Below are 20740 nucleotides of genomic sequence, written 5' to 3'. Positions count from 1 at the left end.
GGTGAGATTAATAATTTCTTTGAGTATTTAACTGAAAATATTGTACTGAGATCACTTTTTCTGTTGAATTTAAAAAACATTATTTGCACAACAAGATTTTGGAAAACTCAAGCACAATATTATATTTGATCCTATGTGAGGCCATGATTTAGGAAATGACTAAGTCAGTAGAGAACCTAGTAAAGGAATGTTAATGTTATCAGAGAAATAATCTACATTTTTATTACATGTTCTCCTGAAATAATCAGGAAGGTTTATATCTTCTGGAACTGTAAAAGCATCAGTAAGTTGTCATTTTTATATAAATGCCCTTTATGAGGGATGATTGACTTGCTAGCTAAAAGATGCATTGTCACATCACAAACAGTTAATGTTTTAAAGCAATGATAGAATAATTAATGCCTCACTCATTTTATTTAAGAGAAAGTTTAGTATTTAGCACTGTTCAAAAATCGGGGAATTTATTTTGCAAAATTAATTTTTGTGCAAGTTGTGAAAAGGAACAGCTTTCAGAATTTTTCATGAAAATATTTATTTTTGAAAATCATTTATGTGTGGGGTGTTTAGTTTTTGCACACATACCCCATTATCACCCTGTTTTTCCACCAGAAAAAGGAGGGAGGGGAAGAAAGAGGAGGAAAAAGAAAAATAATAATATACTGAAAAATGACTACATTGTTTTCTTTTGTATTGTTGAAAAATAGAAAATGAAAAAACCAATTTTTTTCACAAAGACTCTCCATTTAGAAAATGGTTTTAGGAAAAAATGTTTAAAAATTTTCGATCGGCTTTAATTTTAATATGAAGTGTTTGTCAGCCTATACCTGCTATTAACTTTATAGGAGGAGGGGAGAGGATGATTGAGTAATTAATTAATTAATTTTATACTGTCTAAAGAGAGAGAGGTAAACACTATAAAACACCCCTTTGTGCAAAAGGATAGGATAAATTAATTTATATAGGAGTTATAACTTTACAATGTAAGGGCTAGCTATTGGATGATTCATAATAAATTGTTGGCAGAGGCGTAGCCATGTTTGTCCCAGGATATTAGAGAGACAAGATGGGTGAGGGTAATATCTTTTATTGGATCAACTTTCCAGTGTACCTGAAGAAGAGCTCTGTGTAAGCTCAAAAGCTTGTCTCCGTCACCAACACAAGTGATCCAATAAAAGATACGGCCTCATCCACCTGGTCTCTCCTAAGAAGTTATCTTTCTAGGTTGATCTTGTTAAATTTGCAAAGGTAATCATGTTTCTATCTGATTAATATTTGGACAGATGACATACTGTGCTGTATTACGAACTGTTTGCATCCTTGTAGGAATAACAGAGGATAGCAACGGTGTGTGATGGTATGATCTCTTATGCAAACCTAGATTTGGCATGGTGGGCTCTTGGATGAAACAGTTGGGAGTATGTCGATACTTCAGTTAGACACCCACGACTGGTATGTGCCAGCTAACTTGGGCTCATGGCTCTCGGGTTAAGGGACTGTTTAATTGTAGTGTAGATATTTGGGCTTGAGCTGGAGCCTGGGCTCTCAGACCTTGTGACTAAACAGCTCTTTAGCCCAAGTCAGCTGGCACAGACCAGCTGTGGATGTCTAATTGCAGGCATACCCTTGGAAAAAAGCAATCCAGGAAGCATTTGCATATTTTGTGCAGCTGCAGGACTTGTACTTCTCCTCCCCCCCCCCCCGCTTTATTTCATGTTCAGGAATGTTTTGCACCCTGGGGGAGGGCTGGGTCAGGCATTTTTCCTGAGGTGTTCTGGAGAGCAAGCTTCCTTATCAGTTGGAATGGAGGAGTTGGCTTGGGAAAAGCTTGTCACTTTATTCCTTTCTCTCCGTCTCCCCTTATTTAGTTAATTTTCAATTAAGGAAATTGTTCCCTGGAAATATTTTTGTGAAGGCGAAGTGAAGAATGACTATTTACATACAAAATAGTTAGGACGGTCCCAACTAATTTCTGCATTCCCAAGTATATTTGATTTGTTCAGGAATAAAAGGGTGGAAGAAAATCAAGTAGGTGGTGAGTCCATAGGGGAGGTTTTTGAACAGTGGTGAAGGGAAGGAAGAGCATGCCAGAGCAGAGAGGAGCATCAGGAAAGTGGGTGGAGCTGTGACATCCCCATTGGTTAGAGAAGGAGGAGGAAGAGATGCAGCCCTGTGGGGAAGGAGGAGATAAAGAGGTAGCCCTGGGCACAATGGGGAGGAGCAGGAGTCATGAGCCTGGATAGATAAGTAAAGTTACAGATGGGAGAAAACTGAGAGCTTGAGATGTATCTATAGCAAGTGATGGCTGGAGGAGGAGGATGTGGGTGGTGGTTAGTTGGAGATATGGCTAGGCTCAGGAGACTAAGGAAAAAATCAGAGCAGTAGCAACATGGCTGCAGTTGGCATGGGAACAGGTGAAGGACAGGTGCTCCAGGGAAGCTGAGAGGAGAGTAGGAGCTGCAATTTGAGAGGAGTGTGAGACCAAAGGACTTTTCACTTCATCTCACAGCTGTGCCCAACTTGCCAGGAAATGTGACATGGAGATCCCAATGAGGTTCCTACGCTAAGCTGACCTCTTCCACTTTCTGCCCAGGCTTTGAAATGGACTCTTTCATTTCCGCATTGCACAGTGTAAATGCAGGAATAAAATAGTACAAGTATAAAATAATGCACTTGAGGTTAGAGAAAAAAGACCCACTCCAGTTTTCATAAGATCACACATTGAAAAATATAGTGTGTGCACTGGGACACTTGCATGGCTTTTTTGTTTGTGAGGAGACATCCTCTCTGTCTAGTTGTTTCAGCCTCCCTTTCCTCCCCTTACACTTTCACCTGCATAGTTTTCCTGGCCCTTAGATCAGAGTTGTCTGCAACCCTATTCATCAAAGTGCTGCAAAGCCTCAGAATCCTTCTAAAGTAATCACTAAACCTCAATGAGCAGCTAGGCTCTTAAAACCCTTTAAATGAAAGCTTTACTGAATAGACACAGTACAAAATTATAATTGTGTTTATATTCTCGTCGCACCTGCAGGAGCAGGGCCCTATTGTGCCATGTGCTGCACAGGAGGATGGAGTCCCTGCCCCCAGAGAGCTTACAGTCAAAGGAAAGGAAATGGTCAACAAATATGTATTGGGTTTATAAATAATCTCAAGCAAGTAGCTTTATTTTCATTGTGGAACACAAGACTCTCTCATTCACCAAATCCATATTTTAGTAAATGTCTCCATTGGCTTGCTCGTCCCCAGTGATTGGGGGGTGATGGGGCGGGGGGGGTGGGGGGGAATCATAACATTGAACAAAGTCCACTGGAAACTACACTTTTCTCCTGTGGTATATCCTCTTAATCAGGGGTTCTCAAACTGGGGATTGGGACCCCTCAGGGGGTCGTGAGGTTATTACATGGGGGTCATGAGTTGTCAGCCTCCAACCCAAACCCCACTTTGCCTCCAGCTTCTATAATGGTGTTAAATATATAAAAAAGTGATTTTAATTTATAAGGTGGGGTCACACTCAGAGGCTTGCTATGTGAAAGGGGTCACCAGTACAAAAGTTCGAGAACCACAGCTGTTAATTATCCTCTGAGGCAAGGGGGTTTGGATCCTGCAGAGTCAATATGGTGTGTGGTGATCTGAAAACCCCATAGAGAAACTGGGCTCCATCCTCCTGGATCCTGCACCTCTCCAGCTGGTCCCCTTTCCCACAAGAAGCATTGCTTGTTTAGATTAACATTGCCATGGCTTTCACCCACATCACTCAGTGTGAAATCCTGGCCCCATTGAAGTCAATGGCAAAATTCCGATTGACTTCAATAGAGAGAGGATTTAATCTTTGTGTATACCAGGTAGAAGGCGCTAGAAGGTGCAGAAGATAATGCTTGCTTGGATTTCCACTGGGAAATACACTAGATCAGGGGTTCTCAACCTCTTTCTTTCTGAGGTCCCCCAACTTGCTATAAAAACTCCATGGCCCAACTGTGTCACAACAACTGATTTTCTGCACATAAAAGCCAGGGCCATTGTTAGGGGGTAGTAAGGAGGTAGTAAGGAGGCGCTACACCACATAGGGGCACTGTGAAGTTAAGTTGCTCAGGCTTTGGCTTCAGACCCAGGTGGTGCGGCCCCGGGCTGCAGTCCCGTGTGGCGGAACTTCGGCTTTCTACCTTGGGCTCTAGCGAGTCTAGTATCAGCCACGCTTGGCGGACCCCCTGAAACCTGCTCACGGCCCTCCCAGGGGCCTCTGTGGGAGCATGCCACAGAGAAGGCCACTTTCCAGCCACACTTGTTCACAAACCACCCTGATCACACAGAGTTCTGGAAAGGGCTCACCACCTCCTATGTGCCCCAACCCCAGTTACATAAGAGGAGAGAAATTCAGGCCTAAGCTGTGTCTTCAGTGCCTGATACTTTGTCCATTGAAGGCTTCCGTCAACTTTAGTTGTGCAGGATCAAACCCTGTGTTTCTGGCCTTTTTGTGAAAAATGAGGTTAAAAGTCTTCCCACTCAGTCAGCTTGAATTCTACAGCCCTCTTGCTGTACTGAAGGTGTATTAGGAGAGTGATTGGTATCATTATGCAGGCCCTCTGCAAATAATAAAGAAGCTTAGGGAGGAGGGATAGCTCAGCGGTTTGAGCATTGGCCTGCTAAATCCAGGGCTGTGAGTTCAATCCTTGAGGGGGCCATTTAGGGATCTGGGGCAAAAATTGGGGATTGGTCCTGCTTTGAGCAGGGGGTTGGACTAGATGACCTCCTGAGGTCCCTTCCACGCCTCATATTTTATGATTCTAATGCAATGACAAATGCAAATTCTAATGCAAAGGAGAGTGAATTTGTGTGGGGGGGTGGAGGGTGAGAAAACCTGGATTTGTGCTGGAAATGGCTTTTAGATAAGCTATTACCAGCAGGACAGTGGGGTGGGAGGAGGTATTGTTTCATATTCTCTGTGTATATATAAAGTCTGCTGCAGTTTCCATGGTATGCATCTGATGAAGTGAGCTGTAGCTCACGAAAGCTCATGCTCAAATAAATTGGTTAGTCTCTAAGGTGCCACAAGTACTCTTTTTCTTTTTGCGAATACAGACTAACACGGCTGTTACTCTGAAACAATGCAAAGACAGGTATGCATGTGAGTCTGGCAAAAATATACAAATCTTGTCATGGAACACAGAAAATACAGTAGGATATGGCTTCTGTGTACTGGAACCTAATGTGAGAACCAGAAATGAAAACTGTACATTTTGCAGATTTCCTCTCCTTTCCGTTCCCTCCACCCCTCATATACTGGTATTGAGATATCCGCTATACAAAAACAGGATATCGTCAGCTAGCAGCAGCTTCACTGTTGATCTAGGAAACTAAATATAATACTTACGAAACAAGAAACTACAGTCTAAGAAGCAGAGCTACTAAGCATGGTGGGGAAAATAAACACATTTCTTGCTAGAATCAAAGTTGAGGTGAGTAGAACAGAAACTTTGCTATCAGGTTTATCTGTTATGGCAGAGGAAAGCCTGACCCAAAAGGAATTCCTTTTAAAATTCTGCTGCCAGATGAGCTAGCAGGCTCGGCTGGTTATGCAGCCTAGGGAATGGGAAGGATGAGTGCCCTGGTGAGATGGCTGGCGATCCCGGTTTGACCATGGAGGGATAATCAGTAGGGCTCTGTGTTTGTCACAGAGGTCATGGAAGTCACGGATTCTGTGACTTATCATAGAATATCAGGGTTGGAAGGGACCTCAGGAGGTCATCTAGTCCAACCCCCTGCTCAAAGCAGGACCAATCCCCAATTTTTGCCCCAGAGCCCTAAATGGCCCCCTCAAGGATTGAAGTCACAACCCTGGGTTTAGCAGGCCAATGCTCAAACCACTGAGCTATCCCTCCCCGTGTGACCTACACGATTTCTGCAGCGGCCGTTGTGGTTGGCCTCAGGGACCGCCGGAGCAGTGGTCCCAGAGGCGGCCGGAGCAGCCGCTGGCCCCCCGGGGCTCTTCCCTCCCCGCCCCCGTGGCTCCCCCCGGCAGCTGGTGCCGAGGGCTCCACACCCCACCCCAGCTGATGCCTTGGGCTCCCCCACCGGCAGTGCCCCCCCTTCCGTCCCTCCTCCCGCCCCAAGATTCAATCAGGGATATTTATGGTATAAGTTATGTACAGGACGCAGGCTGTGATTTTTTTGTTTCTTGCCGATGATCTGTCCATGACTTTTACTAAAAATACCCATACCTAAATCGTAGCCTTAATATTTGGTAAATGACTAGAAGAGGAATCAAACATGTCAAATGGTGGTTGGTGGTCATCTGTGTCTGTCAGAGGCCTAGGAAGAAATAACCCCCTTGGCCTCTGTTCCTGGGCTGGAAAAGCAGGATCATGATAAGAAAGCTGGGATGCTGCAGAGAAATAACACAAGTGAGAATTGAGACCTATAGCTGGTTGTAATATATGCAACTCAGACCACAATTCCAAGAGGCCTGTGTGTGAGGTGCAGGAGCTCTGTCTTCACACATCCCACAAATGCCACTATTCTCTCATGCTTCTCATAAGGAAAGGCCTGTTGGAAGCTGACTCTTAACAAAAATATTAAATAAGACAGGTCATTGTCATGGCTACTTAATCTTTAAATGTAGGGGATTTGTTTTGTTTTATCAAATCCAAATTTAAATGATAGGCTGTGTACATGAAGCGGCACTAGAATTCTAGAGCATCTCTGAACTACCGGACTGCCACTCTTACTGTAAATGCTAGAGGGCCTACAGACCCGTAAATCTGCAAAAGAATTTACGTAACAGTATATGTATGGGATACTGAGCGGTGTAAATATAGCTGGTTGGGTTACTGCTTAAATCAAGGACTTTCTCTTGTTTAGTGGGATTGAAAAATGCCTTAGATTATGTTACTGTAAAGGTATTGAAGTATATTAGATATCCTGTGCTGGCCTAGCTTTCTGAGTGAAGAGCATGCAATATTGTCTTATAATGGACAATATATAGCCCTGAACATCTTTCTCACTTGGAAAAGGAGTACTTGTGGCACCTTAGAGACTAACAAATTTAAGGTGCCACAAGTACTCCTTTTCTTTTTGCGAATACAGACTAACACGGCTGCTACTCTGAAATTTCTCACTTGGATTTATCAGACTTCAGGTACCAGTTTATTGCATGCACATCTTTGGGTCCTGTATCTAGAGATTTATATGATTAATAATTTTAAATGGTACCTCTATGTACCGTCAGTGTTGTCGAGCAGCATATGACGCTGTCTCATATGGCATACAATTGAGAGTGCCAATCTCAGGTCAGACTGGGGTATCTGCTCTGTTTTCTGGCAAACTGATGGTATATTCTATAATTAGATTTCACCAAGACAGTAACAAATGTGTGCTTTTGGATTACTATATTAATTTTACATGGAGCCACAAACAGGCTCGCCAGCCCCGTTTTACCACCCCAACAAACTGGACTTTGTGATGAAAGGTTATTAAACCAAAAATCACCTCATATTGGGTTACCCCCAGCCCCAAAAGCCCAGTCACTTACTCCAGGTCAATGGGTACTCTGGACATCACACCAAAGAGAACACTGACAGCTAATTTCTCTAGTAAACTAAAGGTTTATTAGCTAAGAAAAAGAAATGAGAGGTTAAAGCAGGTAAAATACAGGCGAGTCAAAGTTTGAGAGTCCAGTATGATAGCAGAGATGTAGTGATCTGCTAGTTTTCCTTAAGTGTCTCAGGGTTACCCATACTAACTTTGGGGGTTGCTGTCCAATTGCTCAGTATTCCACCATGTCAGAATCCATCAGGCCAGAGATGCAGGATCATTCCCTTAAAGTAGTATTTATAGATCCTGCTTGCAGAAGACATTCACCTACTTGAGTTTTGATGAGTAGCAATTGCAGATTGAGTCTGTGGATTTCCATTGTTGAATACAATGACCCTTGCTTTGAAGTTAGCATTTTATTTCCTGGCATTCACAAGTAGTTGGTTACAGTGATATTACTCTGAAACCTGTCATAATGCAATTGTCTGCCATTGCATTATAATCAGGATTGATAAGTGAAACAATGTAAGTATCATTCATTAGTATTCATGAAGTTCTAATGTCTGAATATACACACACTTTGATCTAGTATTATTTAATTACAGGGATATATGTAATGTGATAGCAATCAGCAGGTTTATAAATAAGTGAAGACAATTCCATTAACATTCCTTTGACTAAACTACTACAGGCAACCTACTAGTCAGCATTACACAGGAAAACATAAGTATTCTATGGGAAAAATTTTCACCAATCTTTATATCAGTAGTTGATGGATATTGGGGTGCAGATTGTGCTTTGTATTTATGGTACAATTATTTTAAAGAAATGTTAAATTAAAACAAACTAAAACTGATGTGATTATATCTCTTTCTAGTTCCTGAGAGGTAGAATTAAATCTAAATAGCCCTTCAATATAGATTACTGCACTATTCAATCAGAGGGTTTTACCTCACATAAACTATTAATAGTTCCTTTCATTTTGAAATCAAAATTGGGTAGTAACTCAATTCTCATTGTAAGGTTAACAAACCAAGTTAACCTCACTTAAAGGCCTTTGCAGTAACCATTGTGAACAGCTTTTTTGTTTGTATTTTGAACTAAAGCTTCTCCAGACTTACTGTGTAATTTTCTTGACTTTAAAATTTTGCTAGAAAGAAGACCTGGCCTGGATCACAAATCATTTCAGACGATATGGCAGACCCCATCCGATGGGCCCGATATCGCTGGCAGCGTCTGGTATCCGCAGAAGGCAGGGATGGAAGCAGCAGCAGCTCCTCATGTGACAAGTGTTATCAATCATCCAAAGTGCCTAGCAGACATAGGATAGTTATACCATGTCTGGGACACTTTAAAGAAGAGTATGAAAAGGTATCAAAATTATATATGAACAACAGAATACGGACTACTAAATACACTTTATTCAACTTTCTACCACGGAATTTATTTGAACAGTTTTACAGGTAAAGGATTCTTGTGTGTAATTGTGGAAATTATTCGAATGTGGGTTTTTTTTGTTTGTTTGTTTGAAATTCATGTGCTAATATCTACAAATTTGTTTTTATAAACTACTCTTCTCTCCTGAATTTAGCAATCAGTTCTGATAACTTTGTAGCAAGATACATTATCCCAAAACTGATACTCAAAAGAGGTATCTCTCCTCATTTGGTGTCATGTCCTTTCTTTCACCATTTCGGATCAGTTAGATCAGGGGTGGGGAACCTACGGCCCACAGGCTGGATCTGGAGTGTTGGTTAATTTCATCCGGCCTGCAGCGTCCATCCGCCCCTCCCCCCATGGGGCTGGAGCTGCAAGCATCAGCTTGCCCTGCTACAGGGGGAAGCCCTGAGCCTCAACCACCCCGGCGGGTGAGTGGTCTGCGATTGATTTTCTTCTGTGGGTCAATGGCCCATGACAGAAAAAAAGTTCCTCACTCCTGAGTTAGATGGTCCCTCCTCTTGGATCACTGACATAGAGCAGCATATGATAAGATTTCACCCCCATCCTGTTTGGCAGGTGTAGTGGTGGTGAAGAATGAGGTTGGTTCTCCTTTTCTTCAGCCACTCTATGAATTTGCATGGCGGCTGGCTTGAAAGGTGATGTTAAGGGGGTGGTGGGAGGACTCACTTGGGGAAGCAACATGGTGGCCTTGGGGGGGGTGTGTCTAAAAATGGGTTTTGTAAAACCAGCAAGGACACTGTCACAAGCCTTGCAATTGATGAGATTTTTGGTTGGTCCACTCTAGCTTTAGTGGAAGAGATATGTAGAACATCTGTCATGTCCTCAGTCCAAGCCTCCTTAAGTCATCAAAGGGCTGGTACTCTAGTAATTTTTGCCTCTGTGGATACTCTTTGACCACAAAGCCTTGAGGGCTGTAGTTCAGCCAAAGTTTCTTGACCTGCTCTTGTTTCTAGATTGGGAGATTGCAGTTCTATCAGTGGCAAATTTGTTTAAATGGAGGGTGCAGACGTAGAACTTAAAAAAGATAAAAATGTGTTCTCTGTTTTCTGCATTGTCTGATCATCAGTTTGAAACAATCATCTCAGCAACTCTGTTGGTTGGAGAATGGAAACAGGGTTTGTGTCTCTTTTATTCTTAATTTTGTGGGGAGTGGATGAGTTACTGGTAGCTTCAGTCTCTGTGTGGTATACAATGGGAGACATGGAAGAGGATGTCTCAACACAAGAAAGGGAGCCAGAACAAGGAAAGTGGCATAAACATCTGAGAGAGGAGGGAATGCCCTGTGATGGATTCAGTTATAGAGACCCCCTTGGGCCTGTCACCTGATGTGCTGAGATTACCTCTTAGCCCATTTTCCCTGCCAGCAAAAACACGCAAGTCTAAGCGTAATACATTAAGAAACTGATTACAGGTAAAAATCTCACCCTCAGAGATATTCCAATAAGCTTCTTTCACAGGCTAGACTCCTTCCTAGTCTGGGCCCAATCCTTTCCTCTGGTACAGTCCTTGTTAGTTCCAGCAGACATCTTAGGTGGAAACTAGGGGTGTTCTCATGACTGGCAGCCACCTTTGTTCTGTTCCACTCCCTTTTATAGCTTTGGCACAAGGAGAGAATCTTTTGTCTCTCTGGGTCTCCTCCTTCTAAATGGAAAGCACCAGGTTTAAGATGGATTCCAGTATCGGGTGACATGTTCGCATGTCCTGTGAGACCCCAGGGCTGGTCTGCAGGTACCCAGGAAGGTTTGTAAGTAAACAGAGCCATTTACAACCAATTGTCCTAGTCAATGGGAGCCGTCAAGATTCTAAACCACCATTAATGGCCCACACTTTGCATAATTACAATAGGACCTCAGAGTTATACTTCATATTTCTATCTTCAGATACAAGAATGATATATACATACAAATAGGATGAATACACTCAGTAGATTATATGCTTTGTAATGATACCTTACAAGAGACCTCTTGCATAAACCATATTCCAGTTACATCATATTCGCACTCATAAGCATATTTCCATAAAACATTATGGAGTGCAACATCACACACCCTTCACATATAAATTCTTGACTGAAAATGTAGGAAGCCAGCTTTAACAGGTAAGAATTCCTGAGAAGATCTGACGTACTAGTGCAGGGGTCGGCAACCTTTCAGAAGTGGTGTGCCAAGTCTTAATTTATTCACTGTAATTTAAGGTTTTGCATGCAAGTAATACATTTTAACGTTTTTAGAAGGTCTCTCTCTATAAGTCTATATTCTATAACTAAACTATTGTTGTATGTAAAGTAAATAAGGTTTTAAAAACCTTTAAGAAGCTTCGTTTAAAATTAAATTTAAAATGCAGATCTTATCAGTTTAGCGTGATCCTTGCTTTTCCTTGCTGAGTTTTCCAATGTCCCCCAGGAAGGCAGTGGGCTAAGCGGGCCGGCGGCCGGGACCTCAGACCAGCAGTGGGCTGAGCGGGGCCGGCGGCTGGGATCCCAGCTGGCAAGGGGCCAGCGGTCGGAACCCCAGACTGTCAGCAGAGTGCCACTGAAAATCAGCTTGTGTGCTACCTTGGGCATACGTGCCATAGGTTGCTGACCCCTGTACTAGTGGATCATGTGGAAACCTCTACCTAGGGCCCTACCAAATTCACGGTCTATTTTCATAAATGTCATGGTCATAGCATTTTTTAAATTTTGAACTTTATGGTTTCAGATATTTAATCTTAAAATGTCACAGAGTTGTAACAAAACATGAATATGTATTTAAAAACAGCAAAATATAAACCTGTAAAGTCTGTTAAGTCAGCGTTTCTCAAACTGGGGGTCCCGACCCAAAAGCGGGTTGCAAAGCTATTGTAGGGGGGGTTGTGGTATTGCCACCCTTCTGCGTTGCCTTCAGAACTTGTTGGCTGGAGAGAGGCAGCTGTTGGATGGGTGCTGAGCTCTGAAGGCAGTGTCACCACCGGGAGCAGCGCAGCCTTCAGAGCTAAGTGGCTAGAGATTAGTGGTTGCTGGCTGGGAACCCAGCTCTGAAGGCAGAGCCACTGCCAGCAGAAATGCAGAAATAAGGGTGGCAATACCATACCATGTCACCTCTACTTCTGTGCAGCTGCTGACAGTGACACTGCATTCAGACCTGGACACCTGGCCAGCAGCCGCTGCTCTCTGGTCACCCAGATCTGAAGGCAGTACAGAAGAAAGGGTGGCAATACTGAAACCCCTCTACAATCAGCTTGACCCTGTTGTTAGGGAGCCCCAGTTTGAGAAACATTGTGTACTTGTATATACTTTTACCATATAGTATAAAAGAGTGTAGTATAGGGTAAAAGTATACAGACGACCAGATTTCATGGGGGAGACAAGGTCTGTGATGCGTTTTTCATGGCCGTGAATTTGGTAGGGCCTTAGCTATACCAAACATGTTTGGTTACGTTTGGAATATCAAAGATCCAAATGGTGACTAATCTGTTGGTGTGTACAATATGCCCTATTAACCTGTTATTTCAGGAGGTTTTACTCCATGAAAATATGTGTAAGTGCCTTGAATTTTCTTTATAGAAGTCCCTCTAACACTCTCAAAGAAGGTTATTGCTTTGATGGTTAAACAGTTAAATGCTGAAAGTGCTTCAACTCTTTCTGTATCCTTTGTTTATGGTAGTTTCTTGTTTACATCTTTCCACTTATCTAAGGCCAGAAATTGCTGGTGATCTGTATTTGTTTTCCCACTTGATTGAATATGTTACTGTAATAGCCTGTACCAAGGAAGGCTGCTAATGAAAGGTGTGTTGAAAAGTTGGAAGGTGAAGCTATAATTATGTAATTCTTCAATCGATGCAGAAGTGTTTCATGTTTTCTTGAAGTTAAATTCTGATTTTGTGGGCAGGGGGTGAGATTCATGATGCTTATTGCTTCTGTGTTTTGCCTCAACATTGACAATAGAAAATTTCTAAGTGATCTTGGGTATGGCTGAAGCCGTTAAATGCTAAAATTGAGATGTTTGAGGTTTGCATGGAGATGACCTTTAAGGTAATGTGCTTGTGTTTCTATATAGGGTAATAGATCTTTTGCGGGAAATTTAATTAAAATTTGTTGGTGTGACCTCATCACTGAATATCTGAATAATGCTGAGATATGTGGACATAAGGCTTCCGCTAACATTTTAATAACTTTGGATATAAAAAGCATGGTGTCTTCTAATATGTTGATCTTTGCTGACAACTGCTAATTTTGTACAAAAATCAAGCTGAGAGATGTAGGAATGTTTGGCATTATGTTGCCTGTGAAAAGGAGTTATCATTTTGAAGCTCTGGTTGCATGGTAAGAACTCAGTTAGTTTCTTGGTATTTAAGCTACATGAATGCCATGTCTCTTTCCAGCATGCAGCCTCTTACGCAACATAAAGCTCTGCATAAATGTTACTTCTAAAGTACGTAGAAACTTCTGCTTAACTCAGTTTGCTAGTGAACTGCAGGTCATTACATGTGTCACCTGCCTTTTACTCACCTCCTAAACTTCATTCCATTCCTAACTCCTGCATCTGTTTTTGTGTTTGTTTCAGAGCTGCCAATTTATATTTCCTATTTTTAGTTGTCCTGAACTGGGTTCCACTGGTGGAAGCCTTCCAGAAAGAAATTACCATGTTACCTCTAGTAGTTGTTCTCACAATTATTGCAGTAAAAGATGGCCTTGAGGATTACTCAAAATACAAATTAGATAAGCAGATAAACAACTTATTAACTAAAGTATACAGCAGGTAAGTGTTTCTCTGACTTTGTTATTGATGAATAATGTACAGTGTGTATTATTAGTGTTAATATACAAAACAGTAAGTTTGAGGAACCTTAACAAAATTGGTTTCTGGATTGATCACTTGGCCACATTCTTATTTTGGTTTAAAAGTGACTTATTTCAGTCGCACTGCTATTGTCGCACAATTTGGAACAGTTGTTAGTGTCTGTTAAACAGTCGCAGAACCAGAATATCAGGGATGTTGCGACCCAGGGTTATAATACAATGGCAGTTGGAAAAGTTTGCGTAACACCATTGTGAACCATGCTTTCCTTAAATTAATGCTGTTATGTTTCTAAATCAACTAGTAAAGAGTTCCCAAATAAGTGATGATAATAGGACCTGACCAGTTCCTTTCTTCACTTGGACATTGGCTACGAAGTTAGAGAGAAATCCTTGGTTTTTTCCGGATGCTACCACAAGTTTCCTAGGTGACCTTTTGCACCTTAGTTTCCTCATCTGTAAAATAAGGATAATAGTTCAGACATACCTACCGTGAAAGGGTATTGTGAGGCTAAATTAATTAATAATTATCAAATGGAAAGTACTATGGACCACATTACTCTTGCTGTGTGATCATGCAGGGGTATAAGGAGCCCCATTATTCATTTGCTGTGATAGCTATTTCAGGGAGTAGCATGCAGGGAGAGCAAGTGGGCAGCTGAAGCATTGCAGAGAGGGAAGTAAGCTGCACCAAGAAACGGTGTGGCACAGTTTATTTCTCCCATGGAGGAAGCAGGGACTGGGTCTGTGCAGCCGCACACTGATGCTCACGCCTTGTCTTCACTTTGAAAATAAAGTGTTGGTTTTTTTTTAAATGTGTTGTCTAACACATGTTAAAATCCTAGTGTACGTATAAGACAAGTTATAGTTTCAACATGTGTTAGCTGATTGAAGTAAACCCTTGGCTCCCCCTAGTGTAGACATGGCCTCCCTCAGGGCAGATTGCAAAATTACAATCTAGCCCTATGTAAATGATGAGTAGTATTTTGTGATTAATTCTCAGGATGAAAAATTTTAGTTCTCTTACATGTAGCATGCCCTATTGATTTTTTTTTTTTGAGAGCTAGTTCCATAACAATATGAATAACCTGGAGAATGCTTTCTTAATGTAATCGCAAAGAAACAAAATTGCATCCAGTTCTGTAAATACAAATATCTTCTAGGTACAGCAACTTTCTGGGAGTCAAATTATTCAGCCAATTATGATTGGAGCCTGAAACAGGAATATAATTAAACTTTTAGGGAGCTGAAGTAATTTCTCTCCTTTCAAGTCCTGCATGTGTTAATGGTAGAAGGCTTGAGGGCAAAGTCTGTTCTTTTATGGTCTCATGTAGTTATGCTGATAAACTGCAGGTCCCATGAATGCTGTTCAGTCTCAGTAGAGTGGGGCATCCAAATATTTGGGTTTCTGAATTCTCTTTGTGTTACTCAGACTAAATAAGTGTAGTTCCTGTCAGTGGGAATTTAATTTGCAACTACTAATATTGCCTTGTGACTTTTTCTTTTTTAAAAAAATTAATAATGATCAATATAATGTGGGAATTTATTATTTTTGTAAGAATCTGTAAAATTTCTCCAGCTGTGCATGTAAATGATGTATGTTTTTAATTGGTATGATTTAATTTTTTTCTTAGGGTCTTCTTCATAAACTAGATTGTTTTACTAGCTGCTATTCATTCTCCTGCCCCCTCCCCACCTTCAGCACGACTATCTGCGATACAGATAGCAAAATAGTGTATCGTGCCTATATGTACAAATAGCTTTAGAAGATGTATTTCAGGAAAATTAAAGCTAGTGATCCATATGAATGTTTACTATGTATGAATTTATTATCCATAAGGTACATTTTTAATAAGAAAAATTCATTGATTTTCTGTGTAGATGCCTGTGTGTGTGGCACAGACATACATTAAAGTGCATTAACACTAAAACAAAAATGATTTCATGAGTTCCTAATGTAGTATTCTCTGGTAAACAAATTAAGAACCAATTCTTAAATGTACGGAATGTGTGATTCATCAGATAATGTAGACACCGATAGAGCTGTTGATGTTAATGGGCCCTCTAGAGTGAGGAGGCTTGAACATTCTAAGCAGGAGTGCCGTGAGATGTTAGCACATGGTGCCCACCTCCTTAGAAAGTTGTTAGCCAGTCATACTCGAGATTTCCTATGTCTCATTTCAGATATAGCATTACAACATTATTGGGAATGAGCAATGCATAAAGGTGGTAATTCAATTTTAACACCAGGAATGTTTTAGAATGCTTCTAATATACGTTAATGTGGGTTTATTTATTTTCTACATCCATACTACAGTATTGATTTTGACTGCTTGGAAAACCCATGATAACGATCTTGAGAAGGAGGCAGGCATGTGACTTGCACTAATTTTATTTTTAGGCTAGCTTTAGCTTTTATAGTGTCCTACTCTTGGTTCTGTTGCACTTTGAAGGATATGAAGTCACCTGTGCTTAACTAGGGAAATCTGTCAGTACACCACTTACTTATGTTTCCTTTGTGGCATCTCCCTTTTAGGCTTGCACTTTTAAGGGGATGCTGTCAAATAGTTCAGGCTCCAAAAGTTTTAGTTACAAAACCTAATGTATGAAATATTTCTCTGATATTTTCTTTTTTATTGAAATTGTTTTTTTTTTATTTGCCTGTAACATTTTACTCAGCTAACAATTTGATCAATGCCAGTACATTAATCTGCCAGTCTGTACAAAAATAGTGCACTGGTTGGTCTCTTAGGCTCCATGTTAAATGGTAACAATACCTGATACCAGAAATGCCTTTTGTCCATTCACAATAAGACACAGAAGTGTCCCTACCACCAAGAAGGTTTGATCACTTGGAGCAATCATCACACTCCGTCTACTTGCACCAGTGCATTCTGTATTGGTGCCCACAGTTCATCAGATGCTCATTGCTTACTCCTTACCTGAAATCCTCATCCTGTTGCATCAAAATAATGTTCACATTAACCATCTGTGATCATATAAAAGGAGGATTATGGTCTCAGGTAAGCACTGAACAGCAGAAGTAGATGGAAAGAAGAAGAAGAAATAAGCATCAAAAACAATATTTTAAGGGCTTTCGTAATAAAGGGTCCAATTCTGCAAGGTGCTGAGAGCCCTAAACTCCTTCTTGACTTGACTTGGAGTTGCAAGATCTTTGCACCTTACAATGTTGACCTCAGAGCTATTCAAAAATACATAAATGCAAATGTTTTAAGTAGAATTATGTTCTAAATATTCAGTGATGTGCCAGCTAAATGTTTAAGATTTTGTATACTTGCCTATCCAATTAAGAGACAAAAATTTGGGTTCTGGAGTCACTGTCAGGAGAGAGAGAGGTGAAGATTTGACACTTGGTTTATATAATTTGGAAGTGTAATTCACATAGTGAGAGAATTTTAGATCACTACTTCTCCGTGGGAATAGAAATCATAGGACCAAATTCTGTGCTGAGTTTTACCCCAGTCAACCTCACAGAATGTATTTTTATTCTCATGTATAAGGTCTGGCCCTGATCCAACAATTGATTGTGTTGTGGGTACACTCACCCTAAATTAGTAAACTGTCTCCCCAGCACTTTGGTGCATACTGATTTAGACTAACTATTTTATAGTCAAAACAATAATCTTTTGTAGTTTAGTTTATTAATTTGAGCTTGCAGCTTGTGGAATTTTTCATTTAGATTTTTATATATATTTCAGGAAAGAGAAGAAATACATAGATGAGTGCTGGAAAGATGTTAATGTCGGGGACTTCATTCGACTTTCATGTAATGAGATAATTCCTGCTGATATGGTGTTGTTATACTCTACTGATCCAGATGGGATCTGTCACATTGAAACAGCCAGCCTTGATGGAGAGACCAATCTGAAGCAGAGGCAGGTGGTGAGAGGATATGCAGAGCAGGTGACCATTGCGCATTTCTAATCACTTTTAAGAAAACTGAGGTTTCAAGAATTTTATTTAAAAAATTATTTTAATAAAAATCTCTAGTTCATCTACTTGGTTGTTGAGGTGGGGCTTGTCTACACCTGCATTGGAACCAAAATAACTAAATCAGTTTTAATTCACACCTTTGGTTATTTCACTGCAAATCTGTGTGTGGTCACTAATTTCAGGGTAAGAGTGTCCTATTTCAAATCAATGTAAGTCAGTAAAAAAATTCTTCTTCAGGTAAATGTCAGTGTGGATTCCACTATAGGTCTGCCTTTGTGCCTCTATGCATGTGAGACTGGAGTCTTTTGAATAGCAGTGTCCATCAGCACTGTACATGCTCGCTGTGCCTCCTTGTGCTCTTGTGCAAGGGCATAAAGGGAAGGGCATCCCCGACTCTCCCTCTGTTCCTTCTTACCACCTGTGGCAGCAAGATGTAACCTGGCAAGTGTCCATCAGACCTGCTGGTTCTCAGATTTGGCTAAATTATTTCAAACACTTCATAAAACCTTCCGAACCCTTCTGATTTTCTGACATACAACAGCCGTGAACAATATCAGCCCATCTGGACTGAATATTGAACATCCCTTGTAGAGATCCCCTCATACACTCTTTCACCTACAAATCCCTTTATATGGCTTTGCAACATTGGTAGATTTGAAACCTGCAGGCTACAATCCCTGCCCATCCTGTGGTGGGATAATTCTATTGAAAAATTTGATGGGACTGTCAGGAGTCACATCAGATCCAGTCCAGACAGCCTGACCTTTGGAAGCTGCATTGTCCTATTCCACCGGGCGTGTTCTGTCATCCCATCGGACAGATGGACGCTAGAGATCATTGCCCCTTGCTACCCCATCCAGTTCTGTTCTCTATTTGCTATCCACTACCCTCCCGTCTCTCTTCAAGGACCCTTCTCACAAAAGCCTTTTACAGGTGGAAGTGGTCTTGTTGTTTGTTGCATCTAAGATCCATCGTAGAGATACCACTGGAATTCAGGGGAAGAGGTTTGTACTCCTAGTATTTCCTTATCCCGAAGAAGAATGGGGGAAGGAAAAGGGGAGGGTTGGTCCTTTCCTAGACCTGGGGAGACTCGGCAAATGAATGTTCAGGATGGTAGTGCTTGCCTCCCTCATCTCTCCAAGCTTAGGACAGTTTCATGGTTATGTACTTCCATGTCTCTACCCATCCAGCCCACAGGAAGTACCCAAGATTCACAGTGGGGCCCAACTATTATCAATACAGGGTTATGCTCCATAGCAGCAAGAGTATTCACAAAATGCCTGGCAGCAGTGGTAGTGTACTTATGGAGAATTCACACTTATCCATAACTGGCTGATCAGATGCAGGTTCCTGCAGACCTTGGCAGCCCTGTCATACATCCACTTCCTGTTCTCCAAACTAGGACTCCTTGTGAACTTGAAAAACTGTCACTGATTCCATTACAGACAACTGAGTTCATAGGAGCTATGATTGACTCTTGGTGGTAAGAGGTTACCTGTCAGAGGACTGGTTCCAGTCCCTTCAGTCATTGGCAAGGGACTTAAGATCAAACCCAAGAACAATGGTGCATACATGTCTGAAGCTACTAGGCCATATATCAGTGTATACATATGTGACACTGTTAGCCAAGCTTCACCTGCAGCCCTTATACCAACCTCAGCCATAATTGTATTCTTCATTTAAGCATCATGTGATCAGAAGTCATGGTCCTGCTAAAGGTTTTACAGAACTCACTTGGTGGCTGTACTCAGAGAACATATGAAAGGCGTGCCGTTCTACCCCCTTCTCAATAATGACAATTGCCTGCAATGGCTTCAGTCTGCTTCAGAATCATGCTTATATCCTTGATTTGCAAATCAGGAATGGTGAGCAAAGTGCTAACTTCTGTAAAATATTTCACCCTTGTTAAAATATTACACGCTTGTCATGTCTGCTAGGTTTGATGCCAAGTTTGGGAGATCGTCTCTTCTTCTTCAATCTGTGTTTGACTAATGTGACATGTGTTGTTCATTCCAACCATAAGAACGGCTATACTGGGTCAGACTAAAGGTCCATCTAGACCAGTATCCTGTCTTCCGACAGTGGCCAATCCCAGGTGCCCCAGAGGGAATGAGCAGAACAGGTAATCATCAAGTGATCCATCCCCTGTCACCCATTCCCAGCTTCTGGCAAACAGACGCTAGGGACTCCATCCCTGCCCATCCTGGTTAATAGCCATTGATGAACCTATCCTCCGAGAATTTATCTAGTTCTTTTTCTGTTCCCTCTGACAAATAAGTGACACTTTTGTTTTGAATATTTGCTAACTGTGCAGGTTAGCAGGATATAAACAGTTCCTTGGGCTTTGCAATAGTATTTCTGTGGATACTTTTTATAAGTAAACATAAAAATTAGAAAAAACAATATTAGAGGCAGAAAGCATTCAATACCCTTACAGCCAATCTTAAAAATTTGTACAAACAGATATTTAATGACTTTTCCTATTTAGTATTGATTTGTTCAGATAATGCTTTAAGAGAAGACTAACCTTCTATATGAAGTTTGTCTTCTGCCCCCATAAACATCCCCGGGAGGCAGAAGGATCTGAACCTCCAGTGGAGATCCTGATTGCCAGTCCCCTGTAGTGGGGGGCACGCACGCACACACAGAGAAACTGAGCGGGAATTGTGGCCATGCCACTCTTTACGCCCTTGTACGGGAACGCAAGGAGATATAGGGCATGTGCACGGCTCCAGCTGACACTGTTGTTCAAAAGTATCTGATCTTGTGTGCTTAAGGCACATGCACACCTTGAGTGGGATCCACACTGACTGCAACATCTAACAAACCACAGTTCCTGTAGAACAAGTAACAATTTCTATTTAAATTAACTCTAAATAGGACACGCTTAATCTGCAGTAACTGTCTACATACAAAAAGAAAAGGAATACTAGTGACACCTTAGAGACTAACCAATTTATTTGAGTATAAGCTTTCATGAGCTACAGCTCACTTCATCGAAAAAGCTTATGATCAGATAAATTG

At 41.3% G+C, this 20740-nt stretch overlaps 1 protein-coding gene across 8 annotated transcripts in view; it reads left to right on the top strand.

Annotated features, from left to right (window-relative positions):
• ATP10D (ATPase phospholipid transporting 10D (putative)) overlaps positions 1-20740 on the top strand; it is a 109080-nt gene that overhangs the window by 50193 nt on the left and 38147 nt on the right. For 6 of the 8 annotated variants that reach the window (XM_077815695.1, XM_077815692.1, XM_077815693.1 and 3 more), the window contains 3 exons: positions 8679-8987; positions 13530-13724; positions 17482-17686. In XM_077815695.1, coding sequence (XP_077671821.1) covers positions 8719-8987; positions 13530-13724; positions 17482-17686 — 669 coding nt within the window. In that variant the 5' untranslated portion in view covers positions 8679-8718. Of the gene's footprint in view, positions 1-8678; positions 8988-13529; positions 13725-17481; positions 17687-20740 lie in introns of those variants that run through there. The other 2 variants (XM_077815697.1, XM_077815698.1) reach the window with 2 other exon arrangements.

The sequence above is a fragment of the Eretmochelys imbricata genome, chromosome 4 (assembly GCF_965152235.1).
Source record: "Eretmochelys imbricata isolate rEreImb1 chromosome 4, rEreImb1.hap1, whole genome shotgun sequence".
In the NCBI taxonomy this organism is placed as follows: Eukaryota; Metazoa; Chordata; order Testudines; family Cheloniidae; genus Eretmochelys; species Eretmochelys imbricata.
The sequence above is the reverse complement of the archived record's forward strand: the minus strand, read 5'-3'. Positions and strand labels throughout refer to the sequence as shown.